Source organism: Ovis canadensis, chromosome 3, assembly GCF_042477335.2.
Source record: "Ovis canadensis isolate MfBH-ARS-UI-01 breed Bighorn chromosome 3, ARS-UI_OviCan_v2, whole genome shotgun sequence".
Taxonomy (NCBI): domain Eukaryota; kingdom Metazoa; phylum Chordata; class Mammalia; order Artiodactyla; family Bovidae; genus Ovis; species Ovis canadensis.
Genome location: NC_091247.1, coordinates 56,567,800 through 56,584,939, shown reverse-complemented (window position 1 = coordinate 56,584,939; position 17,140 = coordinate 56,567,800). Strand labels below are relative to the sequence as shown.

The 17,140-nt window shown below is 41.8% G+C and overlaps 1 protein-coding gene across 1 annotated transcript in view; it reads right to left on the bottom strand.

The window, feature by feature from the left end:
- Window positions 1-17,140, bottom strand: part of DNAH6 (dynein axonemal heavy chain 6) — a 286,898-nt gene that overhangs the window by 177,581 nt on the left and 92,177 nt on the right. The window contains exons 23-29 of the mRNA XM_069583083.1: window positions 10,946-11,042; window positions 8,329-8,548; window positions 4,468-4,632; window positions 4,269-4,382; window positions 1,757-1,882; window positions 1,516-1,671; window positions 646-807 (exon numbers count right to left, since the gene is read on the bottom strand). Of these exons, the coding sequence (XP_069439184.1) occupies window positions 646-807; window positions 1,516-1,671; window positions 1,757-1,882; window positions 4,269-4,382; window positions 4,468-4,632; window positions 8,329-8,548; window positions 10,946-11,042 (1,040 nt within the window). The remainder of the gene's footprint in view (window positions 1-645; window positions 808-1,515; window positions 1,672-1,756; window positions 1,883-4,268; window positions 4,383-4,467; window positions 4,633-8,328; window positions 8,549-10,945; window positions 11,043-17,140) is intronic.

Below are 17,140 nucleotides of genomic sequence, written 5' to 3'. Positions count from 1 at the left end.
ATCAATTTTAACTTATAGCATGGAAAATATCAACGGGTATAACTCATACATATAAACAAAAACTCTTTGGAGGTCTCAATAATTTTTAAGAGTATACAAAGGTCCTGTGATCAAAAAGTTTGAGAACTACTCAATGAAAAAATCTTTCCCTGAATTCTCACTTCCTATGCATTTCATTTTTAATACACAACTCTGAATTGCTCATCTCTCTTTTAATATTAATTTATTTATTTGGCTACACCAGATCTTAGTTGCGGCATGTGGGGTCTAGTTCCCTGACCAAGGATCAAACCCAGGGCCCCTTGCATTGCGAGTACAGAGCCTTAGCCCCTGGACCACCAGAGAAGTCCTTACTTTTCTCTTCCTGTAAGGAATACCTTGTTCCTAGATCTCCCTGCTATTCTGTTTTATACCTCATTTTTACCAAAATTTGACAAATCCTGGCCTTGATTCCTACCTGGCCCACTCAGATTGCCTTTTGTTGACTAGTCTCCCTTGCTCTATTTATTCCACTTTAATCATTCCTGGCCCCACTAGTTTTCCCCAGTTGCCATCACCCCTTTTTCTCCTTTTGCTGTGTCACACTGCAAACAGAGAAAGCCACATGAAGCACTTAATGTTAGCATTCATACGCCAAGACTGTACCTTGTAGTCCAAACCATCAGAGCAGTTAAAGACCACACACTGGATGGCAAGGGCTTTTGCGAGGTCTTTGGTGGTCTCCGTTTTCCCAGTTCCAGCAGGACCGGCTGGTGCACCTCCCAGGTCCAGCTGCAAAGCCCCCATGAGGCAAAGGTAGCAGCGATCCTGAAGAAATGGATAAATTGTCATTATTGAAGGGAACTGACACTGGTCACAAATTTGTAAGTAGTTTCTATAGCAGGAGGGTTGTTATTTATTTTTTAAATACATTTTTAAGTGGAGGATAATTGCTTTACAATGTCGTGTTGGTTTCTGCTGTACAACAATGTGAATTACTCATAACTATATATATATATATATATCCTCCTTCTTGATCCTCCCTCTCACCCGCCTCCTCATCCCACTCCTCCCCATCTAGATTATCACAGAGCAACACGTTGAGTTCCCTGTGCTATATAGCAACTTCCCACTAGCTATCTGTTTTACACTCAGTAAAATGTATGTCAATGCTACTTTCTTAATTCATCCCACACTTTCTTCCCACCCTGTGTGCACAAGTCCATTCTCTACATCTGCTTCTCTATTCCTGCCCTGCAAGTAGGTTCACTGGTACCATTTTCTTCTAGATACTATATATATTCATTAATATGTAATATTTGTTTTTCTCTTTCTGACTTACTTCACTCGTGAAATATTCTAGAGCAAATGAAACATACTAAAAAATTCAGGCACATGATCAAATAGAGTAAATAAATCTCTGCGATATGAAGATGTATTCACAGCAAATTCTTTCAAGGTTTAATCTTAGAAATGTTTCAGAACTATTATGATGGGGAAAAAAAGCAGTCATGAACCTAACGGTCAGTAACTTACCGTGAGAGGAGTAATAACTAATCTTGGGCATGCACCTAAATACTCATAGCCATAGGTGTACTGAGAGAGTGCCATCCTTGCCACACAATTGTCCAGGTCTACATCCCAGTAATAGCGCAGCTGTCTCTGCCAGTCAAAGGAGTCAACTACCTGCACCTACATAAGTGACGACAATGATACACTTGGTAGATACATTCGTTTTAGAAAGAAACGTATGATTTTATTTGAATGAAACAGTTACCTTGGCTTGAACAAGTTCAGTGACTATGTCTCTTGCATGTACATCAATAGTAATTAAGGCAGTTATGATGTTTCGGTGTAATTTAGGAAGAGTGCCTCGGACTATTGCAGCCAGGGCATTTAATCTCTACAAAAGAAAAAAAAATGTGATCATTAATTTTCAAAAATCAGTTTACATGTATATCTTTTTACTATTAGGTTTGGAATAGATATTTGCCAGAATTATCTATAAAACTAAGTATCTATAAAATTAGATAGTTTTAGGACTTCCTTGAAGGTCCACTGTTTAACATTCTGTGATTCCAATGCAAGGGGTGCAGGTTCAATCCCTGGTTGGGGAACTAAGATCCCATGTGCCATGTGGCACTGCCAAGAAAATATAAAATAATATAAAGATGACAAATCTATTAATATTTTAAAAATTAGACAGTTTTGACAAATGTCTATTCCAAATTTCATAAAAATCTGTAATTCTGTGACCAAATATGACAACAGTTTAACTTATTTAATTCCAATAAGACTTCTGTGAAGTACATACTAGATTTACCGCTATTTCACGTGGGAGGAAACTGAAGGTCAGGGAGGGTAAGTAAACTGGTGGCAGTCACAGTCAACAAAGTGGCAAAAATGAGACTTAGGTAGACATTTGCCTTGAGGAAAGCTCTTAACCATCCTGTGATGATGTCTCCAGAGAAGACTGTCCTCCTCAAAAATTAAATGTGATTAAGGTAGTGCTTCTCATTTATTGGGCTAGGTTCTTTTATTTTTGGATATTCAGAAAACTCAGGCAGCTTAACCAAGCCAATGGCTGATTAACCAAAAGCATTCACGTTAAGTCGTTAAATCTTTTTCAAAGAAGGGCAGTAATTCTGAAAACCTTGACCGGCTGAATTTTCACTCAGGCTGATCCTGATCAACCTCTGTAAAGAGATCAGTGGGACTTGCCTTAGTGAGTCTTCTCTCTGGAGCTCTCTGAGGTGAAATTCTATTGAGAATCTCATAAGAGAGTTTTCTTTTACTTCAAGGAAGCCGTTTCCTGCTTTTTCTAAGTGTGATTTTCTAAAAAATCTTATTTTGGCCATACCCTGAAGAATGCAGGATCTCAGTTCCCCAACCAGGAATCAAAGCCGTGCCCCCTGCAGTACAAGAGCAGAGTCCTAACCGCTGGACCACCAGAAAACTCCCCTAAGGGTGAGTCTTTACAACTGCAACATTGCTTGGAAGTAGAACTGAATTTGGAATTGAAGATCTGGCCCCGCTGTAAGCTGCATTTTCTAAGGATAGGTCAAAAATTTGTGTAGAATAGTATTTAATTCATTCAATCTTTTTTTTTTTTAATATTTTAGAGCTTTTTTTTAAAAATTCGTTTATAATGTTAGTACATGATTACCCGAGGGAAGTTATTTCTGTAATTATAACTTCTTGGAAAGAGGGCAGAAATCAAGATAGTTTATGCAAGTATCATGGTGAGGTGAGGTGAAGTCGCTTGGTCGTGTCCAACTCTTTGCAACCCCATGGACTGTAACCTACTAGGCTTCTCCGTCCATGGGATTCTCCAGGCAAGAATACTGGAGTGGTAATTCATTCAATCTTATGGCTTTAGTGATCATGCCTGAGGGTTCTATAAAACAGTATAAAAGCATGTGTTGGGCTTAAGAAAAGAAATGGCACAAATCCTGTGGTTTTCCTGGATCATATCAACTTCTGGGAGAGACATCAGGATCCAGTATACCATTTCTTCTTAAACATGGCAAACCCTGATAATCCTGACATTTTCCTTTTGAATTGCTTTTTTTCCTTCTATTTTTAAAAGTATTCATATAAATATGGCAATGTGGGAGACCTGTGTTTGATCCCTGGTTTGGGAAGATCGCCTGGAGTAGGGCATGGCAACCCACTCTGGTATTCTTGCCTGGAAAATCCCCATGGACAGAGGATCCTGGTGAGCTGCAGTCCATGGGTTCACAAGGAGTCAGACATGACTAAGTAACTGACCACACACATAACTACTATGCAAACATCAAGGGAGTATTGCTGAGAAAACTTGAACAGAGATAGTTTCTGTGAGCACTCCAAATCTTTGGATGTCATCTCAGAGCCTTACAATTTTTTTTAACAGTTAAAAACGATTCAGTTTTATTGGTTAATATATATTTATTTCATACATAGTCGAAATAGAGCCTTTTACAATTCATTCTGTGATCCCTGATTAAAATACAGAGTACAGGCTTTCAGAAACATTTTTGTTTATGTGACATAATGACATAATGACACTTCATGATTTCTATGATTTACAAAACGGAGGCTAATCATTTAGTTAAGTAATGTTTATGACTTCTCTCATCAATATTAGAAAGATGCAGCAAGTTTTTAGTAACCTGTCACTGTTTTATCCTTACAAGAAGAACCTTACAATTTCTGAAGTAGTGAATTTGTATCAACCACACCCATAAGAGCCACTGGGACTATCTTGCCGAGCGATACGTCTGATATTGACCTGCCCATAATCTCACCTCAAAGTTCACTTTTTCAAAATCTTCCAGGGCCTCTAAGTGATTCCCCTCTTCTTTTTCCAAACACTCTGTCAAATCGCGGCACCACATGATTTGAGAAACGGTCAGGATCACCTGCGAGGAAACACCCTCCTTCAGTGTGGGCTTCCTCTCAGCCGAGTAAGATGCAGAGGCAGAGATTTAAAGGAGCCTAAGTTACCTGAGAAGGGTGGCCTGCGACCACCCACACTGTTCTCTGTTTCCCCAGATAGTCCGCGATGGCGGCTTTGCACAGGCGGCGCAGAGACGTGAACATGGCTTCCTCCACTTTGCCCAGCCACTCCTCCACGTTGCCTCGGGCCTTTAGGCCTTTCCCCAGGCTCACCTGGGAGGTAATCAGAGAGGTGATAACATCCTCCATACATCCCTAACAGAATCCTGAGCTCGGTAAACACGGCAGCGTGGCCACAGACACTGAAACTTTCTATACATATTCCACTCTCACTTTACCCACTTCTACTTAAAAAAAAAAAAATTGTTTGGCTATGCCTCATGCAGAATTTTTAGTTGTGGCACGTGGGATCTAGTTCCCTGCTGCTGCTGCTGCTGCTAAGTCGCTTCAGTTGTGTCCGACTCTGTGCAACCCCATAGATGGCAGCCCACCAGGCTCCCCCGTCCCTGGGATTCTCCAGGCAAGAACACTGGAGTGGGTTGCCATTTCCTTCTCCAATACATGAAAGTGAAGAGTGGAAAGTGAAGTCGCTCAGTCGTGTCCGACTCTTAGCGACCCCATGGACTGCAGCCCACCAGGCTCCTCTGTCCATGGGATTTTCCAGGCAACCAGAGATCAAACTCAGGCCCCCTGCATTGGCAGCATGGAGTCTTAGCTAAGGAACCTCTAGAGAAGTACCTACCCACCTCTGCTGCTGCTGCTAAGTCACTTCAGTCGTGTCCGACTCTGTGCGACCCCATAGACAGCAGCCCACCAGGCTCCCCCGTCCCTGGGATTCTCCAGGCAAGAACACTGGAATGGGTTGCCATTTCCTTCTCCAATGCATGAAAGTGAAAAGTGAAAGTGAAGTCGCTCAGTCATGTCCGACTCCTAACGACCCCATGGCCTGCAGCCTACCAGGCTCCTCTGTCCATGGGATTTTCCAGGCAAGAGTACTGGAGCGGGGTGCCATTGCCTTCTCCGCTACCCACCTCTACTTGGTGCGTTATTTCATGGCTTCCCTTTGGGGCCAACTCTTGGAAAGAGGAGCCATGTGTGTGTGTATGTGACTCAGTTGTGTGGAAAGAGGAGCCGTGTGTGTGTGTGACTGTGTGTGTGTGTGTGTGTGTGTGTGACTCAGCTGTGTGGAAAGAGGAGCCGTGTGTGTGTGTGTATGTGTGTGTCACTCAGTTGTGTCCAACTCTTTGCTCAGTTGTATCCTGCCCACCAGGCTCCTCTGTCTGGAATTCTCCAGGTAAGAATACTGGAGTGGCTTGCCATGCCCTCCTCCAGGAGATCTTCCTGACCCAGGGATGGAACATGGTCTCCTGCATTGCAGGCAGATTTTTTACTGTCTGATCTACCAGGAAAGCCTAAAGAGGAGTTTATGTGTGCTCAATGAATTCCTCCACTTTCTTTGCCTACCTGCGGCCATATGATTTTTGGCTCCAACCATTCCTCTAAACCTGGTCAGGTTATTAAGGTGATCAGGTGGGTGCGTGCTCAGTAGTGTCTGACTCTTTGGACACAAGCAGACTGCAGCCTGCCAGACTTCTCTGTCCATGGAATTTTCCAGGCAAGAATACTGGAGTGGGTTGCTATTTCCTACTCCAGGGTATCTTCCCAATCCAAGGATCAAACCCGTGGTTCCTGCATTGGCAGGCGGATTGTTTACCATTGAGCCACCTGGGAAGCCCCTAAGGTGACCAGTGTTCTCCCAATTGTTCACTCCAATTGACACTTTTCAGTCTTTTTCACATTTATTTCTTGGACTTTCAATGACTTGCTGCTGCTGCTGCTGCTGCTGTTGCTAAGTTGCTTCAGTCGTGTCCGACTCCGTGTGACCCCATAGATGGCGGTCCACCAGGCTCCGCCGTCCCTGGGATTCTCCAGGCAAGAACACTGGAGTGGGTTGCCATTTCCTTCTCCAATGCATGAAAGTGAAAAGTGAAAGTGAAGTCGCTCAGTTGTGTCCAACTCTTCTTGACCCCATGGACTGCAGCCTACCAGGCTCCTCCATCCATGGGATTTTCCAGGCAAGAGTACTGGAGTGGGTTGCCATTTCCTTCTCCAATGCATGAAAGTAAAAAGTGAAAGTGAAGTCGCTCAGTCGTGTCCGACTCTTCCTGACCCCATGGACTGCAGCCCACCAGGCTCCTCTGTCCATGGGATTTTCCAGGCAAGAGTACTGGAGTGGGGTGCCTGCCTTGGTTATCTGGGCTCCAGAGTCTGCTCACGTCTTCTGCCCTCGCTTTACAGGTCTTGTCTTCCCTGAATCCTGGCCTAGGTCTTTCCTCTCTCTTCTGCACTAGTGATGAGCAAAGTCTTTTGCCAGAGAATCAATTTAGGTCAAGTAAAAGAAATTATTGAGGTATATTCTATAAGTTTCAGGAGTACAACATAATGATTCAATATTTTTATAGATTCTACTTCATTTAAAGTTATTACTTTAATGGTTATACTGCCCTGTACAATATTTCCTTGCTGTACAATATTTCCTTGTTGTTTATTTATTTTATATATGGTACTAGTAGTGTGTACCTCTTAATCCCCTACCCCTATAATACCCTACCCTCCTTGACTCTTCCCACTGGTAACTAATTTGTTTTCTATATCTGTGAATGTTTCTGTTTTGTTATATTTACTAGTATGTATTATTTTTTAGATCCCCTATTAAGGGAAAATATACAATATTTGTCTTTGCTTATTTCCCTTGGCATAAAACCCTCCAGGTCCATGTATATTGTTGCAAATGGTAAAGTTTTATACTTTTTTATGAATGAGTAATATCCCATTACTCTGAATGGCATTACTGATGCAATGGACATGAACTTGGGCAAACTCTAAGAGATGGTGAGGAACTGGGAGGCCTGATGTGCTGCAGTCAATGGGGTGACAAAGAGTTGGACTGGACTTGGCAACTGAACAACAACAACAATATATATATATTCACACACACATATATATATTCACATCTTTATCTATCCATCTGTTGGTGGACACTTAGTTTGCATCCATGTCTTGGCTATTGTAAACAGTGCTGCTATGAACATTGGAGTGCCTGTATAGTACAAGTGAAATGCCTATGGGTTCTTGCTGATCCCATAGATATACTACTGTGTTCTAATTGGATTAAAATCCTTGGCATTTCCCCGAGTGACTTGTCTGTGTGGAATGCTCTCCCTTCCATGTCTCCTCTCCATCTTCCTTGGCTGCCTCTGTGTGTGTGTGTGTGTGTGTCTGTCTGTGTGTGATTCTCCTATGTGATGTCACTTGGTTCCCCATAGTCTGCTAGTGCATTCACTTGGTTGATGCCTACTGTATTCCAGGCACTGTGCAGAAAGAGCCTAGGAGACCCTGCAGTCAAACAGTGACAACTAATACTTCATAGCACCCGCTTGGTACTATTCTAAAGTAATGTACATACAGGAACACCTGAAAAATCCCCAGCAACTCACTAGTTGGGCACTATTACTAATCCTCATTTTATAGCTGCGATTAAAGATTGGGAGTGGAATCCAGGTGACCAGGCAGTAGAACCAGCTCTTATCTAGGCTACTCCTTTGCTCCTTGTGGAGAGTTAAGACTTGGCTCCAGTTCTTTCCACCCTGTTTCCAAGAACAGAGCACGTACCTGTTATTACATTTAGTATGGGACTTTTCAGTTGTTTGACTATGTCTCTGCTGGACTTTGAATTCTTTAAGGGAAAGAATTTAATCATGGTTATTTTTGAAATTGTTGAGCCAGCCCAAGACCAGGGCATGTAGCACTTGGTGAATGCTTAGCATGCTGATGAATAAAATCTCTATTCTCCAACCCTGGAAGAGTAACAAAGTTTACCCATAAAGAATTATAACAAGAATACCTTACCCTTTCTCCCTCTGGTGATAGCATCGCTAAAATATCATTAGTGTAAACCTTTTCTGGCTCTGCATCCATTCCAGGAATTTTTCCCTCAGTAGGAGGCAGGAGAGCAAATTCAAGCTTTGAAATGGAGTCGAAGCATTTCCTTAAGTGTGGCTGCACAGCTTGGGGATTTCGTGTCTGGGCCAAAATCTCCAAGAGCTCATCATTTGACAAGAAGTAAAATCTAGATTAAAGAATATACTTAAAATGTAACTTGAAATTGAAGCAAAACCGTATATAGGCATGAAAGATGAATTCCTTGCCCACATCTCTTCCCCAGCCACTGATTTCCTGGACCTATTGGTCTTAGGTTTCTGGGGAAGCCACACATCTCTAAATATGATTATGATAAAGATTAGTGTGGCTGCATCTCAAGCGTCTGGAGTTAGTGCCTGGTACATAAAAGGTAGAGATTTTTCATAAAATTTGTAAAAATGCTAGCACTTGCTATGATACTGATTTGGTCACATGTCTGTTACTTGGCTTTGAACTCTTAAAGTGAAGCTATATTATTTGTTTTCCCTAGAATCCAGCCTTGTACCTCATATATATCTGATATTCAATACATAATTTGTTGAATAAATGAATGCGTGGTTGCTGGAAACTTATTTGATTCTGTGACTACACACATGTGGGCTGTGCTGATGTGAGCTAGCAGGGGATTTTCTTAGATCTTGCCCAACAGGGCCATTTGAAGGCATGAAGATATTCTATGGGAAAAAAAAAAAAAAACTGGAGAAGGGGCATACCTGGATGCTGAGGGATGAGAGAGAGGGATGAGGGTCTGGCTGGAGAAGACACTTCACTCCTATGGAGGAAACTGCCTACGAGAGATCCCTCAGGACTGGAGGAATCTCATGAGCTCATGGAAGGCCCCATGTGAGACAGGGGGCCAGTTGGGTACCAGCCAACTCAGATTGCTCCTGCTGTACTGCCTCTCCTCCCTTCCCTGCCCCAAATCTGGAGATCCCAGAAACCTAATAGGAAGGCAAGAGGGTTGACCATTATACATCCTTATCATCACTAAAGGCTTCAGCCTTGCAACAGGCCTGGGCCAGAGAAGGGAAATGTTTTCACTTTGAAAGACTTTCAGAGTTTCGACGATTACAGATTGTTTAGTGGGTTAAGGCAACAAGAGATTTTTTTGGCATTATTATCTGAGAATGGCCAGAAAATTCATGAGGTCTGCTTAAGATTCTGAGCAGGAAGAAACTAGCCCCTTGTAGGGAATGCAGAGATAGTCTTTAGAAATAAAGATGTTTTGGGGTTGCACTCTATCAGTCCTACCAGATACAGAATAATTCATCTCCCTTTTCAACGAATGAAACAGACAACTGTCAAGATTTGACTATGAACCCTGACAGAGCAGGAACCATGCTGCATTCCTCTTGTGTCCCCAGGACCTAACTTGTGGCCCCAGGAACTAGTTCATATGGTTCCTAACCTGTGTTTGTTAAGGCTTGGAAAGTGAAATCAATGGTGCACAGAGCCTCTTGACCTAATAAACACTGCAGACCTAGTTGACATTAATTCTAAACAAAAGGAAAAAATAAAAGCTTATGCTTTTGGTGTTCAGCATTATCACAGGTAAATTTGTGTCCAGGTTTCTTTAAATATCAGAAGTAGTGTACAGATTTTCTCTGTACACTGGGGAGACCCAAGCTGGGAGCCATTGATTTAAGAGTGAAATAAAAGGCGCATCTCAAACATATTCCTCTATCTTTTCCTATGTTGCCTGAATCTGTTGAACTCAATCAAATCTTCCAGATCTTGGATGTCTCATGCATACACATACCCTGGCGTGGTACCTAGAAACAAACCCTCTTAACCAAATAACCTACGTAAGCATATAACACTGGCTCACTTGGACAGAACTTATCAGCCATTTCTTTTACAGCTAACAGGAAAAATCCACAGAAGATGAACATTTTGTGATATTGTCTATGTTGCAGTACAATGTGCCCCAATGAATGAAGTCTGGAGCTCTTCTGATCATCAGGTAGTCATAGTCTGTTTGTATATAATCACACCGGAACGGTATATTTACATGACTGTCCACGTGCTAACCATGAGCTCCATTAGAGCAGGGATCTGGCCTTTTCTTCTTATATCTTTAACACTGAGCGAAACATTTGGTATGTTTCTGGAATGAATGGATGAGTAAAAGATTTCATTTGGAATTTGTGAAATGACCTTTTAGATGACTTCTACAGTGACCCTCTTAGGCCATCAATTAGCCTGAAGAAACCAGCTCAGGCAACAAAGGTCTCTAACTTTTTACTGATACATCTGTGGACACATGCACATATGCAGGGGCACACATACACACCCAGCAGTGAAACGGTGCTGTGATCAAGAGTTCTTCCAGCACCTACCCACTTACACCAAACACTGTATCTTTATCCTTGACACGTACATGCCCCAATCCAGAGATGAGCTACATTGCTATTATGAAATATATTTCCTGCTTCCCTTTTTGGTCCCCTGATGTTTTGAGGTTATAGTTTGTTTTAAAGTATATCTTCACAAATTCATGGAAACTCAACTACTAAAAGTGTTGTTGGTAGCTTTATAAACTTACCTTGGAAAGATAACTCTTTTTGATTCTAAATATGCCTCTAGACACTTCTGAATTTGGTCAAGTAATGCATTATTATTTTGAAAAGTCTCCAGAAGTCCTGTTCATTGGAAAAAAGGTATTGGTAAAGTCGTATTGAAATAAATAGAGAATACAATTTTAAATATGATATTAACTTTTTTAAAAGCTTTGGATTTATTTGGTAAAAGAATGGCCTAATAAATTAAAAGTTGGGAAGGTTGGTTAAGAATGTTAAGTATTTTTTTAGCATCTATCTTATTCTATTTTTTAATTGAAGTATAGTTGACTTACAATGTTGTGATAATCTCTGTTGTATAGCAAAATCACTCAGTTATACACATATATACATTCCTTTCTTTAACTTCTTTTCCATTATGGCTTACCCCAGAATGCTGAGTATAGTTCCCTATGCTATACATTAGGACCTTGTTGTTTATCTATTCTAAGTGTAATACTTTGCGTCTACCAACTCCAAGCTCCCAGTCTATCTCTTAATGATGACATTAATTTTAATATCTGCCACTGAAGAAAAAGCATTTAATTTGAAACCTTTTTATCTGGCATCACCCACTTTTGGGGATTCAGTCAGTTCAGTTCAGTTCAGTCGCTCAGTCGTGTCCAACTCTTTGTGACCCCATGAATCTCAGCACGTCAGGCCTCCTTGTCCATCACCAACTCCCGGAGTTCACTCAGACTCACGTCCATCGAGTCAGTGACGCCATCCAGCCATCTCATCCTCTGTCGTCCCCTTCTCCTCCTGCCCCCAATCTGTCTCAGCCTCAAAGTTTTTCCCAATGAGTCAACTCTTCACATGAGGTGGCCAAAGTACTGGAGTTTCAGCTTTAGCATCATTCCTTCCGAAGAACATCCAGGACTGATCTCCTTTAGAATGGACTGGTTGGATCTCCTTGCAGTCCAAGGGACTCTCAAGAGTCTTCTCCAACAACAAACTTCAAAAGCATCAATTCTTCGGTGCTCAGCCTTCTTCACAGTCCAACTCTCACATCCATACACGACCACTGGCAAAACCATAGCTTTGACTAGACGGACCTTTGTTGGCAAAGTAGTCTCTGCTTTTGAATATGCTGTCTAGGTTGGTCATAACTTTCCTTCCAAGGAGTAAGCGTCTTTTACTTTCATGGCTGCAGTCACCATTTGCAGTGATTTTGGAGCCCAGAAAAATAAAGTCTGACAGTGTTTTCACTGTTTCCTCATCTATTTCCCATGAAGTGATGGGACCAGATGCCATGATCTTCGTTTTCTCATTGTTGAGCTTTAAGCCAACTTTTTCACTCTGCTCTTTCACATTCCTCAAGAGGCTTTTTAGTTCCTTTTCACTTTCTGCCATAAGGATGGTGTCTGCATATCTGAGGCTATTGATATTTCTCCCAGCAATCTTGATTCTAGCTTGTGTTTCTTCCAGTCCAGCGTTTCTCATGATGTACTCTGCATAGAAGTCAAATAAGCAGGGTGACAATATACAGCCTTGACGTACTCCTTTTCCTATTTGGAACCAGTCTGTTGTTCCATGTCCAGTTCTAACTCTTGCTTCCAGACCTGCATATAAGTTTCTCAAGAGGCCGGTCAGCTGGTATGGTATTCCCATCTCTTTCAGAGTTTTCCACAGTTTATTGTGATCCACACAGTCAAAGGCTTTGGCATAGTCAATAAAGCAGAAATAGATGTTTTTCTGGAACTCTCTTGCTTTTTCAATAATACAGTGGATGTTGGCAATTTGATCTCTGGTTCCTCTGCCTTTTCTAAAACCAGCTTGAACATCTGGAAGTTCACAGTTCACGTACTGCTGAAGCCTGGCTTAGAGAATGTTGAGCATTACTTTACTAGTGTATGAGATGAGTGCAATTGTGCAATAGTTTGAGTATTCGTTGGCATTGCCTTTCTTTGGGATTGGAATGTAAACAGACCTTTTCCAGTCCTGTGGCCACTGCTGAGTTTTCCAAATTTGCTGGCATATTGAGTGCAACACTTTCACAGCATCATCTTTTAGGCTTTGAAATAGCTCAACTGGAATTCCATCACTCCACTAGCTTTGTTCGTAGTGATACTTCCTAAGGCCCATTTGACTTCACATTCTAGGATGTCTGGCTCTAGGTGAGTGATCACACCATTGTGATTATCTGGGTCTTGAAGATCTTTTTTGTACAGTTCTTCTGTGTATTCTTGCCATCTCTTCTTAATATCTTCTGCTTCTGTTAGGTCCATACCATTTCTGTCCTTTATTGAGCCCATCTTTGCATGAAATGTTCCCTTGGTATCTCTAATTTTCTTGAAGAGATCTCTAGTCTTCCCCATTCTGTTGTTTTCCTCTATTTCTTTGCATTGATCACTGAGGAAGGCTTTCTTATCTCTCCTTGCTATTCTTTGGAACTTTGCATTCAGATGCTTATATCTTTCCTTTTCTCCTTTGTTTTTCACTTCTCTTCTTTTCACAGCTATTTGTAAGGCCTCCCCAGACAGCCATTTTGCTTTTTTTGCATTTCTTTTCCATGGGGATGGTCTTGATCCCTGTCTCCTATACAATGTCACGAACTTCCATCCATAGTTCATCAGGCACTCTATCTATCAGATCTAGTTCCTTAAATCTATTTTTCACTTCTACTGTATAATCATAATTAGGTCATACCTGAATGGTCTAGTGGTTTTTCCTACTTTCTTCAATTTAAGTCTGAATTTGGCAATAAGGAGTTCATGATCTGAGCCACAGTCAGCTTCTGGTCTTGTTTCTGCTGACTGTATAGAGCTTCTCTATCTTTGGCTGCAAAGAATATAATCAGTCTGATTTCGGTGTTGACCATCTGGTGATGTCCATGTGTAGAGTCTTCTCTTGTGTTGTTGGAAGAGGGTATTTGCTATGACCAGTGTGTTCTCTTGGCAAAATTCTATTAGCCTTTGCCCTGCTTCATTCCTCATTCCAAGGCCAAATTTTCCTGTTACTCCAGGTGTTTCTTGACTTCCTACTTTTGCATTCCAGTCCCCTATAATGAAAAGGACATCTTTTTTGGGTGTTAGTTCTAATAGGTCTTGTAGGTCTTCATAGAACCATTCAACTTCTGCTTCTTCAGCAGTACTGGTTGGGGCATAGACTTGGATTACTGTGATACTGAATGGTTTGCCTTGGAAACGAACAGAGATCATTCTGTCATTTTTGAGACTGCATCCAAGTACTGCATTTCGGACTCTTTCGTGGATGGCTTACTCCATTTCTTCTAAGGGATTCTTGCATGCAGTAGTAGATACAATGGTCATCTGAGTTAAATTCACCCATTCCAGTCCATTTTAGTTCGCTGACTTTTAGAATGTCGATATTCACTCTTGCCATCTCCTGTTTGACCACTTCCAATTAGGTCCAATTTCATAGACCTAACATTTCAGGTTCCTATGCAATATTGGTCTTTACAGCATCAGACCTTGCTTCTATCACCAGTCACATCCACAACTGGGTATTGTTTTTGCTTTGGCTCCATCCGTTCATTCTTTCTGGAGTTATTTCTCCACTGATCTTCAGTAGCATACTGGGCACCTACCAACCTGGGGAGTTTCTCTTTCAGTATCCTATCATTTTAAGCCTTTTTATTCTGTTCATGGGGTTCTCAAGGCAAGAATACTGAAGTGGTTTGCCATTCCCTTCTCCAGTGGATCACATTCTGTCAGACCTCTCCACCATGACCCGCCTGTCTTGGGTGACCTCAGACGGCATGGCTTAGTTTCATTAAATTAGACCAGGCTGTGATCCGTATGATTAGATTGACTAGTTTTCTGTGAGTATGCTTTCAGTGTGTCTGCCCTCTGATGCCCTCTCGCAACACTTACCGTCTTACTTGGGTTTCTCTTACCTTGAACGTGGGGTATCTCCTCACCGCCGCCCCTCCTGACCTTGAACGTGGAGGATTAGGGGTGCAGAAACTAAAGCCAAACAACTGCCTCCTCTTGACCCTCCAAACAAAGTCATTCTCTAAACGCTACATATTCTTTGTCACTTCCTTACTCATGTCTTCTATTTCTTCTGCCATATTTAGATGCTGAAATTGTGGCAATCGCATCCTATTTCTTCATCACTAAACAGTACCACGTTAAGAAGCAAGATTCATGTCTCACTTGACATTGATGTTTTGGTACCTATCACACTACCTGACTTCTATACCTGTTCAAGAATCATATCCAGTCTTTTCCATGGTCTCCAAGGCTCTATGTGATCAGTGACCCAATCCAATCCCCAACCCACTACCCAAGCACACTTACCTCTCTGGTCTCACTCCTAAGCCCTCTACTGTGCACTGCTCTCCACCCTGCCCTGGCTTCCTTGCTGACAGGAGTACACACTAAGCATGGTTTTACTTCAGGGTCTCTACCTTTGTTTGCTCTGATGTTAGCAATACTCCCTTATAGCCACAAACATATTTCATTTCTTCATTCTTGCAGATTTCTACTCAAAAGTAGTCACTTTATCAAAATATCCTTTCAACATACACACATACACAGCAGCCCCCAGCTATTCTTTTGCCACATTGCTGCTGCTGCTGCTAAGTCGCTTCAGTCATGTCTGACCCTGTGGGACCCCATAGATGGCAGCCCACCAGGCTCCTCTGTCTCTGGGATTCTCCAGGCAAGAACACTGAAGTGGGTTGCCATTTCCTTCTCCAATGCATGAAAGTGAAAAGTGAAAGTGAAGTCGCTCAGTCATGTCCGACTCCTCGTGTCCCCATGGACTGCAGCCTACCAGGCTCCTCCGTCCATGGGATTTTCCAGGCAAGAGTACTGGAGTGGGGTGCCACAGCCTTCTCCGTTTGCCACATTACCCTACTTAATTTTTCCTCACAGCTTTATCATCATCTGAAATTATATATATATATGTATATATGACAGTATAAGTTGCTTAGTTGTATTTGACTCTTTGTGACTTGATGGACTGTAGCCCACCAGGCTCCTCTGTCTGTGGGATTCTCCAAGCAAGAATCCTGTAGTGGATTGCCATTCCCTTCTCCAGGGGATCTCCCTGACCCAGGGATCGAACCCAGGTCTCCTGCATTGCAGGTGGATTCTTTACCATCTGAGCCACCAGGAAAGTCACTTCTGTATCTGAAATTCCTGGGACTAAATGTATTTTTGAAGTCTTTTTTTTTTTTAATTCCAAAAGTTATACAACAAAAGTCCAGTAGAGACTGGGGCAGCACTATGCAATGAGACACATTAATATTATTGCAGCAAAAGGTTTGAATATGCACACTGAGTGGGGGTGCTAGACAAGATAAAAGGTCTTTCAGAGATATCCATGTTTTAATCCCCAGAACTTGAGAATTTGTTAAGTTTTTATGGGAAAAGGCACCTGGCAGATGTGACTACATTATGGATCACAGGATGGGGAGATTATCATGGATCATGTGGTGGAACCAGTATAATCACAGGGTCTTTATAAGACGTAGAGAGGGAGATGTGATGGCAGAAACATAGACTGGAGTGATAACAGTTGTGGCTGAAAGGGGACTAGGAACCAAGGAATATGGGCAGCCGCTTGAAGCCCCAAAGTTTTAAGGTTTTCAATACTATCATCTCATAGAGTTTTTCCGGTCTGTTTCTGTAAGAGTCTTTGGGCAGAGAGCACAGCCCAGCAGCTGCTTCTGCCTGAAGGAGGCTCTCTGGGGTTATCACCAGGTCAGACCATGTACTGCCATTTACAGAACAAGCCATTGAGCTGAGGGTTTGATAGGAAATGTAAAAGTTCAATCACTGAATATGTGCACCCCAAAAGATTTTGATTCTACATCCCTAGAAACAGAACTTACTAAAACACATTTCAATTGTAAAACCCTGGGGACTCTACTCAATACTCTATAATGACCTATATGGGAAAAGAATCTTAAAAAGAGTGAATATATGTATATGTATAACTGATTCACTTTGCTGTATACCTGAAACCAACACAACATTAAAAATCAACTATATTCCAATAAAAATCAACTAAAAAATAAATAAAACACACTTCTACCCTGAGATTAGAATTACCATTAGTGGCGTTATTTGTAAGTGGTTGTAATGAATTACTTAAAGTGTGAAATGGTTAGAAGTCTGTAAGAACTTTAACAGAATGGGTCAACTGAATGTAAACGTATGTTTTGTAACCTAAATTGTGAGATGGAAGCATCAGTGATACTGTGTGAG